At 41.3% G+C, this 19465-nt stretch overlaps 1 protein-coding gene across 1 annotated transcript in view; it reads left to right on the plus strand.

Annotated features, from left to right (window-relative positions):
- myzap (myocardial zonula adherens protein) overlaps nt 1-5187 on the plus strand; it is a 105053-nt gene extending 99866 nt beyond the window's left edge. The window contains exon 14 of the mRNA XM_059952556.1: nt 1659-5187. Coding sequence (XP_059808539.1) covers nt 1659-1743 — 85 coding nt within the window. The 3' untranslated portion in view covers nt 1744-5187. The remainder of the gene's footprint in view (nt 1-1658) is intronic.
- Nucleotides 5188-19465: the final 14278 nt, after the last annotated feature.

Here is a 19465-nt window from a genome sequence, read left to right on the forward strand (position 1 = left end):
TTGTTGAGCACCTTTGCTTCATCGGCAAAAAGTGGAATTACACAGTGGCCAACCATTTTAATTCCTATCCCCATTCCCATTCCAACATGTCGGTTAATGGCCTCCTCTACTGCCATGATGAAGCCGCTCTCAGGGTGGAGGAGCAACACCTTGCCTAGGTAGCGTCCAACCTGATGGCATGAATATTGATTTCTCTTTCCGGTAATCTTTTAAAAAATTTCCTTGTCCTTTTCCTCTTCTTCTATTCCTCACTCTGGCCTCTTACCTCTTCTCCTCACCTACCTTTTACTTCCCCCTGGGTCCTCTCCTCCTTTCCTTTCTCCAGTGGTCCACTCTCCTCTTCTATCAGATCCCTTCTCCAGCCCTTTACCTTTCCTACCCAACCGGCTTCACCTATCACACTCCAGTTATCCTCAATCCACTCCCCCCACATTCCCTTTTTATTCTGGCATCTTCCCCTTTCCTTTTCAGTTCTGATGAAGGGTCTCAGCTCGGAAAGATGACTGTTTACTGTTTTCCATAGATGCAGCCTAGTCTGCAGAGTTCCTCACGCATTATGTATGTTGCAAAAATGATTGCATCTTCATGGTTCATTCAGAATTATTTTCCAGCAACTGACGTATAGTTACTCTTTTATTGGAGGGAATGTGCACAGCAAGGTACCACAAATGCTCTAGACAGTCTGGGTGCAACAGAGTACAATTGTGCTTCTTTCAAACAAGAGGCTAGGAATCTTTTAAAGCTCCAGAGAAGATGAACGGGGCTGTTGCACTTCACTGAGAGTGGTGCACGGGAAAACCCAAACTTCTGCATCAGATCTCAGGAGTGGTACAATGCATTGCACAGAGATTCATGCTGCAAATATTTCAATCCTAACAAAATTATTTAAAGCATAAAGCAGAAATAATTGCATAGTTTGAAACGTAAGTAGAACTTCATGAAAGTGCACAGAAATAGGCCATTCCTCCTGTGCTGACTCTTTGAAATAACCATCCAAGTAATTTTGTTTGCCTGTTGTTTTCACATCAACTGGCAGTTTTCTTTTGTTTTCAGTTGCATAACCTATTTCACTCTGAAAGTTATGATTTTCTTCCACCATTCATTCTAACACTGTGCTCCAGATTAGGATGAAACTTGTCTCATTCTCTCCAGTCCTGTCACCAGTCATCAAGGCTCTGTCACCTCAGATCACTAAATCTCCTGCCACTGAAAAGAGATTTTTCTAATGAAATGTTTCATAATTCTCAGCTTCCAGTCAATCTCCAATCATCCTTTGCTGCTCTGAAGAGAAGGCCCCAATCTCTACACAATTTAAGTCCCCTTTCCCCCCCATTTACTACCTTAATAAATCTCTTTGGTGGCCTCCCCTAGCTCCTTGATGTAATCCTTGATGCCCAGAACTGAAAAAAGGTGCTTTAACTGGAGTATAACCAGGGACTTCTGAGAAATTAACAGAACTGGGTTGTCACTCTACACCTGTGCAGAAAACAGACAAGTTAATTGTGCAGAATAGCCAATGAATGGGTGTAAGTATGAAATGGCAAAAGGAGGGAGGAAACCAAGGAGAGAATGTGGAAATCAGCCAATAAATATGATCTCTCAAATGCAGTGTGTGGATGAAAGCTAACAAATGTATTATTTGTAATTTATTGGCACAGGTTTACTCCAGTGACAAGCAATCACAATGTATCCACCCCGTACATGAGGCTCTTGGAATTTAGTCTGCAGAAAGAGACACTCTGACCGTCCTGCTCTTTTAATGCTACTGATGTCTGGTGGAATATGTGGGCAATCCAATGGCAGCCATGCCTCAACTGGTTTGACTGAGTTGGTGCCTCACAGAAGTGGTTTGGTAATGTGAGTGCAATAACATTAAATGGCACAATGAAGGCTAATGTCTCTTTGCATCAACCCGTGCACATCAAACTGTATACATGAAATGAACAAAAAAAATGCAGTATTTATTTTCAATATTATTATAATATAAATTTTATGCTGGTTATTTTGGTTCAGGAACTGAAATTAATTATTTTTAACTAAGGTGATATATAAATGCAGAAAAATAATTCTTAAAGGGGTTTTACAGAGAGTTCTTGAGTTAAGAGCTGTTGCTTAATTGAAAAATAATTTCAGCCACTGTTCTACATTGTAGGCTGAAGTGCCGATGTCATGCTGAACTGTTCTAAAAGTTGCTGCCTGGTATTTAACATTGGAGCTGTATGTGAACCATTGTTCTGATTCATTCTCAGAATAACTTACTATTAATTCTGAAGTGAAATCGGTAGCATAGAGAACACAGCCTAATGGAACCTTACCGGAGAGAATTGGATATGGATTTGTAACAATACTTCTGAGTGGGACTCGATGAGTAGTTCTCCAAAGGAATTGGCGAAGGAGAGGTGTCCTATTTAAGATGGAGTTCAGAGCAGATTTTCTGTCTTGGGGGTTTATGAGTCCAAAGGCCAGTGAAATCAGAATCATTGAACACGCTTAAGAAGCAGGATATGAACATTACTGGCAACAGGCAGCAATGTGGAGTTGAAGTTACGATTTTTCAATGGTAGTACAGGCTCGAAGGGCTGAGTAACCTCCTGATTTGTATCCTGTCTATAATGGAGCTCAAACCAGTGACCTATTGCCACCAGGGGGGGCTATGCTGGCTGTTTGATTGGTAAAAGTTATAAATCACTGATTCGTTTTCAAGATAACAGAGTGATAACTGAAAATGGATGGGCAAGGTGCCATAAGATAAGACTAACTTCAGATTTGTCATTGTCAAGTAACCTGGTCACATCTCTGTGACATCAGTTAGGTTAGATGCCGAATAAATTCGTTGTATTGGTAATCATATCATGAAGAGAAGTACATGTAAAAGTTGCAAACTAGATCTAACTCTGATTCCACAATAAAGTTTGCAGCTTCTTCTGTCTGTTTAAAAGGAAGTTGTTAAGGTAGGCTTCTGCTGTTTTGAGCTACTTTAATAATGAAATATTTTGTTAAGTAGCGCCGATGAAAGAACATGCAAACTGCTCACATGGGATAATTCACTTTTTAGATTTGAGTATGTAATAAAGTTGTTGATGTAACTTTATACAGAAAGGCAGAAACCTTCAGACCCTGTTACTGAGATGAAAGTAGCTACAGTGCCATAAAATGGAAGAGAAGTGAACTGCTGAAATCTGGTTTAAGTTAAAATTCTGTGTGGCTTGGGGCAGAATTAAGTGAAAACAGAAACAGTGTTAGGAACCTCAGTTGAGGTAAATAGTGGAGACCAGTCTGGCCATTGAATTTAACTACCCTCCATGCTATCCAAACATATAATGTTATCCTTAAAAGAACATCAGCTTATTTGAGTTTAAAATCACCTCAATTTATTTGATGAAAGGAAAGAAATTACATTTAGTTATTTCCTTTCACTAACTCAAACCCTCCAGAAGTATTCTCTAGCCAATATAGAAATGGGAAGATCCCACACAATTAAAAAAAACATTAAACATCTATTTTGTTGATACTAGTTGGTAGGTAAGCATTTTAAGTTGCAAAGAAAGCAGAGAGATTGAATGACACACATGATGGAGGAGCTGGCTGAGTGAAAGTGGTGAAAGATTGTTAATTATACCTGGTCTGTCCGGGTGAGGTGTAAATGGTGGGAGATGAACGAGGACAGAAAGAAAAAATCCTGGCATTGTGAGGTTATGAAAATCTGTAGTTGCTGGAGATGTTCAGCAAAGTAGACAGCAGCATCTGTGAGGACAGAAAAACGGGTTTAACATCACAGCTAGTTTTGAAACAAATCAGAAAAACTCGCTACCTAAAATTGTCAATTTCAATGTTGAGTCTTGATTTATCAACCATCAGAGTGCATTATCCACAGCCCCCCCCCCCCCCCATCTTCGGTTCTATTGTGCAATAACCATTAGGCCTTTTTATGTATTTGCATCTCTTGGGTGGGGCTTAAATTTATTACTCATCAGCTGTAGAAACATTGTCCTTTTTCCAAAGCTGGAAGTGATCAGCTTCCAAGAACTGTGAGGTTGAGGCGGGGACTCTCAAAACATTTGAGAAGCATTTAGACAAGCACTTGAATCATGAGGCAGAGCAGAGTACAGACAAGTGTAGTTAAATGGGGTTAGTACAGACTGGTACTTGATGGTTGTCACAGATGGTAGGCTGAAGGGCAGTTACTAGGCTATATGACACCATAATCCAGTCAGACAGACTGATCATTTCCATCACTGCCATGATTAATGCATTGGTAGAAGTCACAGGAGAGTGTTATTTACAAATATATATTGAGCACCATTTTTAAAAGTGGCTTCTGTTGTCTTTAACTTTCAAAAGCAACAATGACAGAATTGGTCAAAGGAGGAAGTTCCCATTTCAGATTTAGCCAGAGGGTTTTCTTCATGTAAAACAGAGCCATTTCCTTTTTATATGAGTGTGGCATCACCATTAGAAGAAATCAGATCCTGTGCATGTTATTCCAGCTTGCTTACTGACGTCACATTGTATGCTTCATTGCTCATATTGTAAATTCTACATCTGTAGAGCTAGTAATGAAAATAAGGAAATCTTTCCACCCTTTTGCATTGTTACAGTTAGTGAAAACAGGTGGGCTAGCTGTTAATGAATGCTGGAAATATCAACACATTTACATGTGTGTAGGAATCCATTTCATAGATGCAGAAATTTCCCACCGAATTCCTGGTACATTTGTGCTAATTAGGCAGAGAGAGCAGGTGCACATCGAGAATTCCCACAAAACTGCTAATAAATCTGTACTAATTACCAGTCAGAGTGAGGATAAATTCATTGAAAGAAGCAGCAGGAGTTGGCTGCAGTTTTCTGGTGAGATTTTCTGGCTTGCATTTGGGCTCATTCGCACTGTAACCACACAAATCGTGTATGTACATATTTGTAGTGGACAACGATCATTACTTGGTTTGTGATGGTCACATCATTTGCATATATAAATATATTGTATTCAATAGAGTGATTTCAATAAAAAGATCATCTAATCTTTCAAAATTGAGATATCTATATTTTTATTCAAGTTATCAAAAGTAATGTATAAAAAACAAAGGTTCAATATAATTAATAAAATATTGGAATATTGTAATTTCATTAACAGTATTTAATATTTCATTCTTTATAATGCAAAATATCATTTTAATGTTTTCAGTATAATAAATGAAGATTTAATCAAAAACGTTGTCATTTTGTCAGTTTTGTCCAACCTGGTACTATATAAACAATTTAAAATTTCAGCTTAAAAGTCAGAAAAATATACTATTTTCAAAACTTTTCTCCATGTTCTAGGCCTTTCAAAATGCATGAGGTTTCAATGAAATCCCCTCATTCTTTGAAACTCCAGTGAGTACTGGCCCAGAGCCATCAAAAGCTCCTCATATGCTAACCCTTTCATTCCCAAGATCATTTTTGTAAACATCCTCTGGACTCTTTCCAGTGTCAGCACATCCCTTCTTAGATATGGCTCACAATACTCCAAATGCATTCTGGCTAATACCTTCTAAAGCTCGGCATTACATCCTTGCTCTTATATCCTAGTCCTCTCAAAATGAATGCCAGAATTTCTCCAAGCTAGGACAAGCCCAATACATATGAATAAGAGAGGCCTCGCCCTCTTTACACTTATCACAACAGGGACTAATATCAGGATAGAACCGTGACAATTTAGTTTTGGACATATGGGTCCTGTGTACCACCTTGATCTGTAAAAGGCAGTGGTGAGCACATAGAGAAGTTGAATTAACTGACTTGAAAATTGAATCCCAAACCTTGTCAGACAAAAATGTAAATCATGCTCCCAGGCAGTTTTAATTTTGTTGAAGGGGCTCGCTTCAACATCATTAACATATCTCGAATAGTAGAAATTAAACCTTTATCCAATGGATTCATACGAAGAAACCGCAACATTTCTAACGGGTAACTCAGGAAAGCTTGGTACTAAAGGGTTGATAAAATGTCTAATTTGGAGATATCTAAAGAAGTGAGTGTTGGGCAGGTCAAACTTTACAGACAATTGTTCAAAAGTTGCAAAACACTTGTCTATGAAAAGATCTTCAAAGCACCTAATGCCCTTTCTGTGCCAGTCTAGAAATGTTAAATCCTGCATAGAAGACTGAAGAAGATGATTGTGTAGAATAGGACTAGAGAGAGAGAAACCTTGAAGCCCATTATATTTTCTGAACTGAGCCCATATTCTCAGAGTGTGTCTGATAACCGGATTAGCAATTGATTTCGGCAAATGGCAAGGAAGTGCAGATCCAAGAAACACGGAGACAGAGAGATTCTTGTTAGAGTTCAACTCCATTGCCAGCCATATTGGGCAGTCAGGCTGATTATAAAAGTCTTAATTGCTATTTGGAACCTAACCCTCTGATTGCTCTTTTCGGTACTTTGGGAGAAGCTGACATGCATCTCCGAATAAGCGTCATACATTGTCTTTTGCCTCGCTTTTGGCCAGAAATGCAGTCCTTCTCAGGTGGAGAGATGCTGCCCCACCCACCCATGCTCAATGGCTTAGAGATATTATATCCTGCTTAGACCTTGAAAAGATTCATTATTCACTTCTGAATTCGGACATAAAGTTCCAAAAAGGTGTGGGTGTATCCCTCCTTCTTTTCTTTTGCATTTAAATCCCTTACTTCCAGCTTCTTACGGTTAAGATCTATGGGTTTTTTATGTGTAACCATATTATAGTTTAGGTAGTAGGCAATATACATTCTTTTTATAAATACAGCTCTGTGGTGATATAGTTCTGATTAACTTTTTTATATGTCATTAAGGATGGCTTGGAGTTGGGTAGTGGGAGGGTGGGGTGGTAACTGACTTTATACGATTCTACTATGGGTGCTTTGCTTAATTGTACTTTGATATGTTTGTTTTGCACTGTATAAACCTCTTTTTTATTTTGTTGAATTGTAAAAACTCATTAAAAATTAATTTAAAAAAATGAATGCCAACATTGTATTTGTCTTCCTTACCACCAACTCAACCTGCATGTTAACCTTCTAAGGAATTCTCCACGAGGACTCCCTTTGCACCTCTGATTAGAAAATAGCCTATGCCTTTATTTCCTTCTTCCATGACTTTATTCCTACAAAAAAAATGCATGAGCATGCACTTCCATATAGTGTATTCCATCTGCCACTTTGCCCATTCTTCTAATCTGTCCAAGTCATTCTGCAGACTCCCTGCTTTCTCAATGTTGCCTGCCAGTGTATCCTCTGCAAACTTGGCCACAAAGACATCAGTTCCGTCATCTAGATCATTAACACATAATGTGAAAAGTAGTGGACCCAGCACTAACCCTTGTGGAACACCACCAGCTTCTGACAGTCAACTAGTAAAGTCCCTATTTATTCCCACTCTTTGTATACAAAGTCCAAGAAAACAACATCCACTGGCTTTCTTCTGTCTATCCTGCCCATGATTTTCTCAAAGCATTACAACAGATTTGTCAGACAAGATTTCCCATTAAGGAAACCATCCTGACTTCACCTTATTCTATCCTGTGCCTCCAAGTGTCCTGAAACTTCATCCTTACTAATGGACTCTGATACCTTGTGAACAACTGAAGCCAGGCTAACTAGCCTATAATTTCCTGACTCTTGAATCATCTGTTCTGAAAGATTTGAGTGATATTTGTGAATTACTAGTCCTCTGGAACCATCCTGAATCTAGTGATTTAGACCATAAAATATAGGAGCAGAATTAGGCCATTCGGCCCATCGAGTCTACTCCCCATTTCATCATGGCTAATCCACTTTCCTCTCAGCCCCAAACTCCTGCTTTCTCTCCATATCCCTTCATATCCTGACTAATCAAATATATGTTAACATTTGCCTTAAGTATACCCAATGACTTGCCCTCTACAACTGCCTGTGGCAAAGAATTCCACAGATTCACCACTCCCTGGCTAAAGAAATTCCTCCTCATCGCCATTCTAAATGAATGTCTTTCCATTCTGAGGCTGTGTCCTCTGGTCTCCCCCACCAGAAGAAACATCCTCTTCAAATTTACTCTATCAAGGCCTCTCATTCTGGAAAGATCACTACTAATGCCTCCACAATCCCTTCGCTACCTCCTTTGTAACCTTATGGTGTAGTCCATTTGGTCCTGGTGACTTATCAAAATTCAGACCTTTCAATTTATCAAGCACCTACACATTAGTGATAACAATTCCACTCACTTCTTCCCCGACACTTTGGAATTTCTGCCATGCCGCCGGCGTCCTCTTCAGTGAAGCATAATGCAACTACTTATATTGTCCATCAGCCATTTTTTCATACCCCATTGACCTCTCTGGAGTCATTGTCCAATGGTCTGATGCCCAGTCTTGCCTCCCTTTTAGTTTTTATACAGTATATCTGGGGAAAAAAGAACTTTTGGTATCCTCTTTTATATTATTCGGCTAACTTATCCTCCTATTTCATCTTTTTTCTCATTGCTTTTTTAGTTGCCTTCTGTTGTTTTTAAAAATTTTCCTAATCTTATTGTTTCCCAGCAAGTTTTGCTATCTTGTATGTCCTTTCTTTTTCTTTTATGCTGTCTTTGATCCCTCATTAGCCATGGAGACCTTATCTCCCTTTAGAATACTTCTTCTTTGGGATGAACCGATCCTACGTCTTCCAAATTACTACCAGATCTCCACCCATTACTGCTCTAGGTCATCCCAGTTTGTGTCCCCTTCCAAGCAACTTTGGCTAGCTCCTCTCTCCTACTTCTGTTGTATCCTTTACTGCACTATAATACTGATACATCTGATTTTAGTTTCTCACTCTCAGATTCTAATACATTCTGTTGTATTATGATCACTGCCTCCTTAGGGTCCATTTACCTTAAGCCCTCAGTCAAATCTCATTCAATCCAGAATTGCCTTTTCCTGAGTGGGCATGAATGCAAGCTGCTCTAAAAAACTATCTTATAAGTATTCCACAAATTTCTTCTCTTGGGAACCAACACCAACCCAATTTTCAATGTCCTGTTGTAATTTGTACCTCACATTCTGGTTACTGTTTTGGATCTTTTTAAACTTGCAGTTTCTTAACTCTACTCACAGGAATTCTATAATTTCTGATCCTATGTCATTTTTTTCTAAGAATTTTATTTAATTTTCACCCACCTCCTCTGCACCTGTCTGTCCTTTCATTACGATGTATTCTTGGAGATTAAGCTTCCAGCCATGATCATCTTTCAACCACGACCCATAAAGACATACCTGCTCATTTTTAACTGTGCTACAAGAACATCTACCTTATTCTGTATACTGTGTGACAATTAAAGAGTTCGGCACGGACTAGGAGGGCCGAGATGGCCTGTTTCCGTGCTGTGATTGTTATATGGTTATACTGTATGCATTCAGATACAACACCTTCAGTCTTGTATTCACCACCCTTCTCTTCAATTTTGTCTCCACGTTGCCTGATGTTACATTCTTATCCCTTTATAAACTTGTATTTTTCTTTATTCTGGAGACTCCCATATCTCTCCTGCACACTCATTCCTTTTTATTTTATCCATTCTTTTCCAAGCTATTGAATCTACACCTCCACTAATTTGTCTCAAACCCCATCCACAGCCCTTGCTATACAATTCACCAGCACCCTGGTCCCACCAATTCCACCCCATTGCAACGACTCCCTCTTCCCCAACATAGGCACCAACATACCACAAATTGAAACCCACTTCTCCCACACCAATATTTCAGCCACATATTTAATGCTCTGATCTTATTAACCCTGTTCTAATTTACACATGTTCTAAGTTACAATCCAGAGATTATTATTTTTTGGTCAGCATTTTTAGTTCCTATTCCCTCAGCAGACCCTCTTTCCTTGTTCTTCCTACGGTATTGGCACCTACATGAACCACGACAAGTGGATCTTTTCCCTTTTTGAGATGAGATCTCAGGCACCAGACAGCCTTCAAGATTCTCTGTCCTTGCAATAAAGAATTGTGCCTATTGCCCTGACTATACAATCCCCAATTACAACTACACTTCTCCCCCCTTCTGAATTACTCCCTGAATCACAGTTTACTTGATTATTCCTCCTACAGCCCCCACTTTCATCCTTTCAGGGAGCAACAATCTCAGGCCTTTTGGGCAAGCTTAAGGGCTGAGGCTCCTCCAGCAGTACCTCCTGGACACCCGACCTGGCTCATTCGCAGTCACCTCCTCTTGTCCCAGGCCACAGACCAGACTTGAAGTAGTTAAACCAAAGGGTGTGACTGGCTATTGAACACAGTGTTCAAGTAGCTCTCTCACTCCCTGATAGGTCGCCGGGTCTGAAGCTCAGATTCCAGGTCATCAGATGGGAGCTCGAAGTCCTTGATGCAGATTTGCTCATCAGCGACTACAGTGGGGTGTACCAGCTCCCATATCATGCAACTACAACATATCCCTACTATACTTAGTAAGTTGTAATTCCGGATAATTTAGCTAACTACTAATAAATAGAAACCTTACCTGTTCTTTGCTGCTACTATCCTGTGCCTCTGAAACTAATGCCTCACTCTATCTCTGGAACTTAACCAGTGGCTAAAGATGAAGCAGACAGAAGGGAATCTACAAGTCTTAGCCCACAAAATCTGAGGATATGTTTGGTAAAGCCCAATCTTAATGCACTGTAAGGCTGCCAAAACCTTCTCTCTAGTACTTTGCATGAGTTGCAGAATATTGTCACTCAATTCAGCCAAATGATGCCAATTACACCAAAATTTCCACAGGTGTTACAGTAACATCTGTGGAAAGCTGAGAGGCTGCAAAATGTGGATCAATGGGGACGAGATACTTGCTAACAAAGCTGTTGCAAGTTTTAAGGACCCATCAACAGCAGCTCAAACCTTTTACAGAGTCACACAGAGATGGGATTCATTTTCATTCTATGGATCTGCTGGGTCAACAATTTTGCCTCAGGACAGTCATCTTTCCTTCCTGTCATGGAGTTGAGGGGTTATCAGTTAGAATTTCAATTCCCAAATTTGTTTATTGACTTCAGTTTAAACATAGATATTCATAGAATTCCATTGAGGCCCTGGCTGGAATGACTCCATGGCCAAATTGACCAACTGCATTTGTGATCTGGAATTACTAATGTGATTTCCAGAATATTGTTGGCACCTATCAGGATGCATTTCAAATTATGTTGAGAAACTTGGATGGAAAATGAATGTTATCTGATTGCAAATATTTTTTCTCAGTTTACTCCCTTCCTTTCCTGACTCTTCAGCAAAACTATAATGGAAAGGCACCAGGGCTTCTGTTTATTCTTGGGTGAGCCCAGACAATGAAAATTGTGACTAGTTCCTTATGCCATCAAATCTCCATTGACCTGCTTAATCCATCCACACCCTCCTGATCTTTCATTTTCCTCCCTGTTTTTACACAACAGTTAATGGCAAAAATAAGTCAATTTTAAGCACTCAATCTGGTAAAGGAGTATTTCAATCATTACTATTAATCAAGCAATTCCTTGTTATCATCTGACCATTCTACTTGGCTCATTGTAATTCTTCATAACTGTGAAGATCTCCATCTTATATCAAAATTGTACAGATATTGAAGTATGAAGCACACCAGAAAATGTTACAAGTACTCAGCAGGTCAGGCAGCGTTAATTTGAACGTTCACCACCCTGAAAAATGAACTACCTTTCTCCACAGATGCTGTCTAACTGATTTTTCAGCATTTTCTGCCTCTTCTTACACAGTACTTTAAAATTGTAGTCGTAGGGACATCCACCAAGGAAACAGGCCATTTGGCCCATCACATTCATGTCAAACAGCAATCACCCATCCCTATGAATCCCATTTCCCTATACCCTTCTACATCTAAGTGATTTAATTGCTTATCTGCACATTTCTTAAATGTTGTCAGTAACCCTTCCACACTTCTCTCAGGCAAGGCATTTCAGACACTCAACACTCACTGAGTGAAAACCTTCCATCAGTCAGCCTCTCTGAATCTAAATCTGTGTTTTGTTTTGACACCCTCTGACATGAGGAAAAGTGTTCTGTGGTCTGTCTTACCTGTCGCCTTTTTCATTACGTCAATCGCATCATCTCTTAACTTGCTCTGCTCTAGGGAGGACAGACTTAGCTTCTCCTGAAAACTGAAACACTCTGGCGAATCTCATCTTTTCTTTAGTGTGACAACCATGCATACTTTGACAATAAAATGAGGCCAAAAACACTTTGAGGCCAAATTGAAGTTTTATAAGATTGGAACATAAATCTCCCTGCCTCTATATTCATTGCCCTGACTGGTGAAGGTAGTATCCAACATGCCTTCAGAACTGCATTATTTACTTCATCTGTCACGTTCAAGGATTTTTGGATCGCGCACCCTGTTCATCGATACTCCCTAAGACTCTACCATTCATGGTTATGTCCCAGCATCATTAGTTCTCCTAAAATACATCAGCTCACATGCCCTGGGCTCTGTCCATTAGGAGGAGTAAGCGCATTTAATCCCAGCATCCTCTGTATGTCTTCCTGTGGATTGTGTGTTTTTTTTCTGACTGTTCTGCTTTCTTCCCACAGTCTAAAGATGTACTGGTTAGTATGCTAATTGGTCATTGTAAATCGTCCCGTGATTAGGTAAGGGTTAAATTGGGGCTGGAAGGGCCTGTTCGCCGCTGTATTTCTAAATAAAATAAAACTCTATCAATGTCCAAGTCAACTGTGAACCTACTAATCAAGCCTCTTACATCCACTCGTGTACAGTACAAAGGTGCCAGCACCAATGTCTGAGGAATATCACTAAAACCACCCTCTACCATCACCCCATCTCCTATTGCTGAACTAATTTTGGATCCATTTTACCCATTTTCCCTGGATCCCACGGGCACTAACCTTTCAGACAAGTTTCCTATCATCTTGCTTATGCTGATAAATTTGTCTATGCAACTGTTAATGTACATTCTCAGTAACATTCAGAATTTGTATGTAGGTTTTTAATCTCCATTGTGGGGTTCCTGAGGTCAGCAGATTCCTAGCATCAGTTCATTTGTAACGCACATTTTTGTATGCTAACAGAAAAATAACCTTTCCTTTAGTTAACTGCTGGCATCTTCCAAATTTACTGATGGAAGTCCCTGAAGGGGACATACAACCATAATTAGAGTGAAATATAAGCTATGGAAAAGCTGAATAAATGCTATCTGTTTGTTGGGGGTAGATCCCTTTACTGGATCTAAATACAGAAATGCTGCTTCAAGTTACAGAGGGAGGTTTGGGGGACTCACAGCCAATGGCTGGCATGAAATACAGGTTAATGACAGGAAGTGATTAAGTACTAATTTTTCTTCTCTAGAATTATTGAATGCACAGAAGAAGGACTTTTGGCTCGTCATGTGAAGTGTTCTAGTTGGCATTGTTTTGGACATTATTGAAGACACTAGGGTGAACTCTGAAGAAACAGGAGCTTTACGTGTTATTCATGATGGAATGGGAAAAGATCAACTCTTTATCTTCTTCCCATTCCAGTTAGAGGCTGCATGCTGAGTGGTAAATCCATCAGTTTAGTTTTCGGTAAAATGTTGTCACCACACTAAGCTTCAAATAAATGCTGCTACCATTAAACAACGCCCAGCTCTGTCATGTAGGACGAGCTCATAGTTTCAGACAATTTCATGGAAATTTGCTCTGTAGATAATATCATCATTGCTGTGAGCTCTTACATCTGTCAACCATCAAGAAAGAATTACAAAAATCTGAATGAAGATAAAAAGCATATTGAAAACATAATGACCATCCTGGTAGCTAGATAGAACCACTCTACATGACAAATATAATGATGACAAACACCAGAGTACCTTTACTAATTTAAAACATCAATCTAAAAGCTACAATTACAATTTATTCATTGTCATTTAATATCAGATACAAGCATCTAAAATGACTTCATTTAAACTGATTTCTTTTATGAAATATGCCAATTCTGCTGCTCAGTTTTCAAAATAACAAAGGACAAACTTGTAATTTCACCAAAGTGTGCATTGACAAATGGGGTTGGATGAAATTCCCCAACCATGATGTCATGATCAGGCTCAGGGAAGTGATTTAAAGAGGTGATTTTCATATCTGTTTTCTTGATCTTGCTTTTGGATACAATTACAGCGTAAGGATGTTTCAGGGAACCACTGAGCACAGAAAAGAAGCATTTGGCCCATCATGTCATTCTGACCATTTGAAGGACACTTACCTTTTTTTGTCTGCCATAATCATTTAATCCCTTTTCTCTTTCTGGCTCTGTATCACGCCCTCATGAGTTCCGCCATCCATGATGTAAAGCTACAACTTTAGAATACTTGGTGAATCTATACACTATCTTTCAATTACTGTAGTTCCCGACGTGCACAATTCCCTTTGCTTTTTCACATCTCCCCAGTTTCTTACCATAAGGAAATCCATTGATGACTCCGTTAGGAGTCATTCCGGAGTTATGGAGCATAATTATGGATTCGCTAAGATGAGAATCAGTCTTCAAAAAATAAAAACAATGCACACAAAATGCTGGAGGTTGGTCAGGATATATGGAAATGAACTATTAGTCAATGTTTTGGGTCGAGACACACCATCAGGGTTGGATAGAAAGGGGGAAGAAGCTAGAAGAAGGAGGTGGGGGCAGGAGAAGAACTACAAGCTAGAAGGTGATAGGTTACACCAGGTGGTTGAGGGAGGGGTGACGAAATAAGAAGCTGGGAGGTGATGGGCAGAAAAGATAAAGGTGGGAGAAGGATTCTGATAGAGAGGAGAGTGGTCCATGGGAGAAAAGGAAGAAGGAAGGGCAGTCGGTGAGGAGAAGAGAAAATTGAAGTGGGGAGCCGGAGTGGGGAACAAGAAGAGGGAAGGGGAGGGAGGGCATAATGTTATCAGAAGGTAAATTGATGTTCATGCCATCAGGTTGAACGTTGCCCAGACAGATTATGAGGTGTTTTCCCTCCAACCCGGAGATAGCCTCAGAGTGGCAGTAGAGAAGGCCATGGAGCAATATGCCACAATGGGGATGGGGATTGGAATTGAAATGGTAGGCCAGGAGGATAGCACGAAGGTAGATAATAAAGCGGACTCCCAATCTACACTGGGTCTCACCAACATTCAGGAAGCTGCAGTGGGAGCACTGAATACAGCAAAAGACCCTAACAGATTCACAGGTAAGGTGCTACTTCACCTGGAAGGACAGCTTGGAGCCCTGAATGGAGGTGAGAGAAGAGGTGAATGGGTAAAGCATTTGCAGGGATAAGTGCAGGAGAGACGGCAGGACGAGGGAGTCACGAAGGGAGTGATCCCTGCAGAAAGCAGTGAGTAGGGGGGAAGTAAAGATGTGTTTGGTGGGAAAATCCCCTTGAAGAGGGCAGGAGTTTTGGAGAATGATGTGTTGCATGCAGACCTTCATGGGGTGGTAGATGAGAACAAGAGGAATTCTATCTGTGTTAAGGTGGTGGGAAGATGGGGTGAGCACAGATGCTTGGGAAATGGAAGAGATGTGGATGAGGGCAGCATTAATGTTGGAGAAAGGCAAACCCTGTTCTTTCAAGAAAGAGGGTATCACTGATATCCTGGTAAGGAAAGACTCAGCCTGGGAACAGGTGCGACCGAGATTCTAGAGAGGAAATTCTCGTCCCGGGTTCGGGCAGGAGAAACCCGTCCCGGGTTAGGGACAGGAGACCCCGTCCCGGGTTCGGGGCAGGAGAAACCCGTCCCGGGTTCGGGGCAGGAGAAACCCGTCCCGGGTTCGGGGCAGGAGAAACCCGTCCCGGGTTCGGGGCAGGAGAAACCCGTCCCGGGTTCGGGGCAGGAGAAACCCGTCCCGGGTTCGGGGCAGGAGAAACCCGTCCCGGGTTCGGGGCAGGAGAAACCCGTCCCGGGTTCGGGGCAGGAGAAACCCGTCCCGGGTTCGGGGCAGGAGAAACCCGTCCCGGGTTCGGGGCAGGAGAAACCCGTCCCGGGTTCGGGGCAGGAGAAACCCGTCCCGGGTTCGGGGCAGGAGAAACCCGTCCCGGGTTCGGGGCAGGAGAAACCCGTCCCGGGTTCGGGGCAGGAGAAACCCGTCCCGGGTTCGGGGCAGGAGAAACCCGTCCCGGGTTCGGGGCAGGAGAAACCCGTCCCGGGTTCGGGGCAGGAGAAACCCGTCCCGGGTTAGGGACAGGAGACCCCGTCCTTGGTTCGGGGCAGGAGAAACCCGTCCCGGGTTCGGGGCAGGAGAAACCCGTCCCGGGTTCGGGGCAGGAGAAACCCGTCCCGGGTTAGGGACAGGAGACTCCGTCCTTGGTTCGGGGCAGGAGAAACCCGTCCCGGGTTAGGGGCAGGAGACCCCGTCCTTGGTTCAGGACATGAAAGCCTCATCCTCATTCTGGACTAAGGGTCTCGGCCTGAAACACTGACAATTTATTCCTTTCCATAGATGCCGCCTGGCCTGCTGAGTTCTTCCAGCACTGTGTGTCTGTTGCTCTGGATTTTCATCTGCAGAATCTCTTATATTGAGGAAATAAAACCTGTACAAACTTTAACTTCCAACTGATAATTTGTGGCTAGTGAAACCAATCATTCTGATTCCATTCCATTGAAACTCCACAGGGAAAGACAATGGACTAATATTCCAGCTGTTAGCATATTGTTAAATACTGCCACTGATTGTACAGGTCTGTTTTGTCACTTTATCTTCTGAGTGCTTATGTATTCAGGGAGCCACCCTTCAATACTAACAGCAGTGGTATACTTTGTGTGTCTGGAATTGGTACTCAGAGGCTTTTGGAACAGACAGCAGTATTGAATATTCATTCAAGGGATGTACAAACAAGCTGGGTGAACTCAGCAGGTCGGGCAGCATCCGTTGAAATGAGCAGTCAACGTTTCGGGCCGAGAACCTTCGACCCTTTGGACTGAAGCGTTGACTGCTCATTTCAACGGAAGCTGCCCGACCTGCTGAGTTCATCCAGCTTGTTTGTGCATCTTGATTTTACCACAGCATCTGCAGTGTACTTTGTGTTTTCATTCAAAGGGGTTCTACTAGTTGGGATGTGCTACTATTGTAAATTTGTAATTCTGTAACTTTAACTGACTATATTCAAAACATTAACGTTAAGTAGGCAATTATAGAAATGGATTGTTCTCTTTGTGTTGAAGAAGTATATAACATTGTGTCAGGGGAGTGAGATTTTCCGGGTCCTCCTGGACTGTCTCTTCCCTGAAAGATTGCTGTGTGAAAGTAGACTTTTATATTTCCTAGTTATAGGTTCTGTTTGGGTCAGTTTTATCAGTCACAATATTTGGGTGCTCATCACGTGGCTATTGATCTGAGTAGTCTAATCTAAGGGAAGGGGTTAATATTTCACACTTAGATCTGTTCAGGTCAATGACAACGGGATCACAAACTACCAAAGCACATGGCATTGAGATATAAGTGCATTGTGTATATGTGTCTTTCTGTAAGGGACTAGCTATAAGACAGTTTTGGGTAGTTTGGTGAGACAGGGCCAGCAATTGCGAAAGGAGATTACTTGACTGTATGAGATGCCAGAGGGATGCCTGTATACTCGATCAGGAGACTGTGGTTAGAGTAATTATGGAATGATAATATCCATCTATTGCATTCAAGACTTCAAAAGATTTTTTGATATAACTTGCAAGGATGCGGTGGATTGCAGAGGTTCCTGCAGGATTTTTGGGAGAAGGGGAATGAGGGGCCACTGCACAGCCACTTTTCACCATTCCCACCCAGAAAGAGTGTGTGATCACTCTGAACATGTTCAACCCACAGGAGCCCATTGTGGACCTTCCGTGCCTCAACTCCCTTACATTGAGGGCGTGGACATCAAATTGTAATATTTTGTAACTCCAAAACATGAAACTAACTGAAAGAAAGACATGAGAGCCTGGGGATAACACATGTATGTTTCATTCTTTACTTCAGTGTGCTCTCACTTATCACATAGTGGAATAATGGTGTATGACGTTCATGTACTTTTACATATAACCCGTAATGAATTATGTAAACAAAGAATGCTTAATCATACAATATATTTATGATATTACTGAAATATGGACCATATCCCTCCATACACCTCTCATCCATAAGTGAGCCTGCATTTACCACTTCATCTGGTATTCATCTCATTCCACACTCCCACCACTCTGTGTGAAGAAGCCTCCCCCCCATATTCCCTTTAAACTTTTCCCCCTTCACCCTTAACCCATGTTCTCTTGGAAAAAGCCTGCTTGCATTCACTCTATCTATACCCAGCATAATTTTATATACCTCTATCAAATCTCCCCTCATTCTTCTACTCTCCAGGAAATAAAGTCCTAACCTATTCAACCTTTCTCTGTAACTCTGTTTCTCAAGTCCTGGCAACATCCTTGTAAACCTTCTCTGCACTCTTTCAACCTGATTAATACCCTTCCTGTAATTACGTGACCACAACTGCTCACAATACTCCAAATTTGGCCTCATCAATGTCTTATACAACCTCACCGTAACATTCCAACTCTTATACTCAATACTTTGATTTATAAAGGCCAATGTACCAAAAGCTCTCTTTATGATCCTATCTACCTGTGACATCACTTTTAGGGAATTTTGTACTTGTATTTCCAGATCCCTCTGTTCTACTGCACTCCTCAGTGTCCTACCATTTACCTTGTATGTTCTACCTTGGTTTGTCCTTCCAAAGTGCAATACCTCACACTTTTCTGTATTGAACTCCATCTGCCATTTGTCAGCCCATTTTTCCAACTGGTCCAAATCCCTCTGCAAGCTTTGAAAACCTTCCTCTCTATCCACTACGCCTCCAATCTTGTATTATCAGCAAATTTGCTGATCCAATTTACCACATTATCATCCAGATCATTGATATAGATGACAAATAACAATGGACCCAGCACTGATCCCTGTGGCACATCACTAGTAACAGGCCTCCACTCAGAGAAGCAATTCTTCACTACCACTCTCTGGCTTCTTCCATTGAGCCAATGTCTAATCCAATTTACTACCTCTCCATTTAGCCACTGAATCTTCCTAACTAACCTCCCCTGCGAGACCTTGTCAAAGGCCTTACTGGAGTCCATGTAGACACCATCCACAGCCTTCCCTTCATCCACTTTCCTGGTAACCTCCTCGAAAAACTCTAATAGATTCATTAAACATTACCTACCATGCACAAAGCCATGTTGACTCTCCCTAATAAGTCCATGTCTATCCAAATACTTGTAGATCCTATCTCTTAGTACTTCTTCCAATAATTTACCTACTACTGACATCAAACCTGTCAGCCTATAATTTCCTGGATTACTTTTAGAGTCTTTCTTAAACAATGGAACAACATGAGCTATTCTCCAATCCTCCGGCACCTCACCTGTAAGATACCAACATTTTAAATATATCTGCCAGGGCCCCTGCAATTTCAACACTAGTCTCCTTCAAAGTCAGCGGGAATAC

This window comes from Hypanus sabinus, chromosome 28 (genome assembly GCF_030144855.1).
Source record: "Hypanus sabinus isolate sHypSab1 chromosome 28, sHypSab1.hap1, whole genome shotgun sequence".
NCBI classification, from domain to species: Eukaryota; Metazoa; Chordata; class Chondrichthyes; order Myliobatiformes; family Dasyatidae; genus Hypanus; species Hypanus sabinus.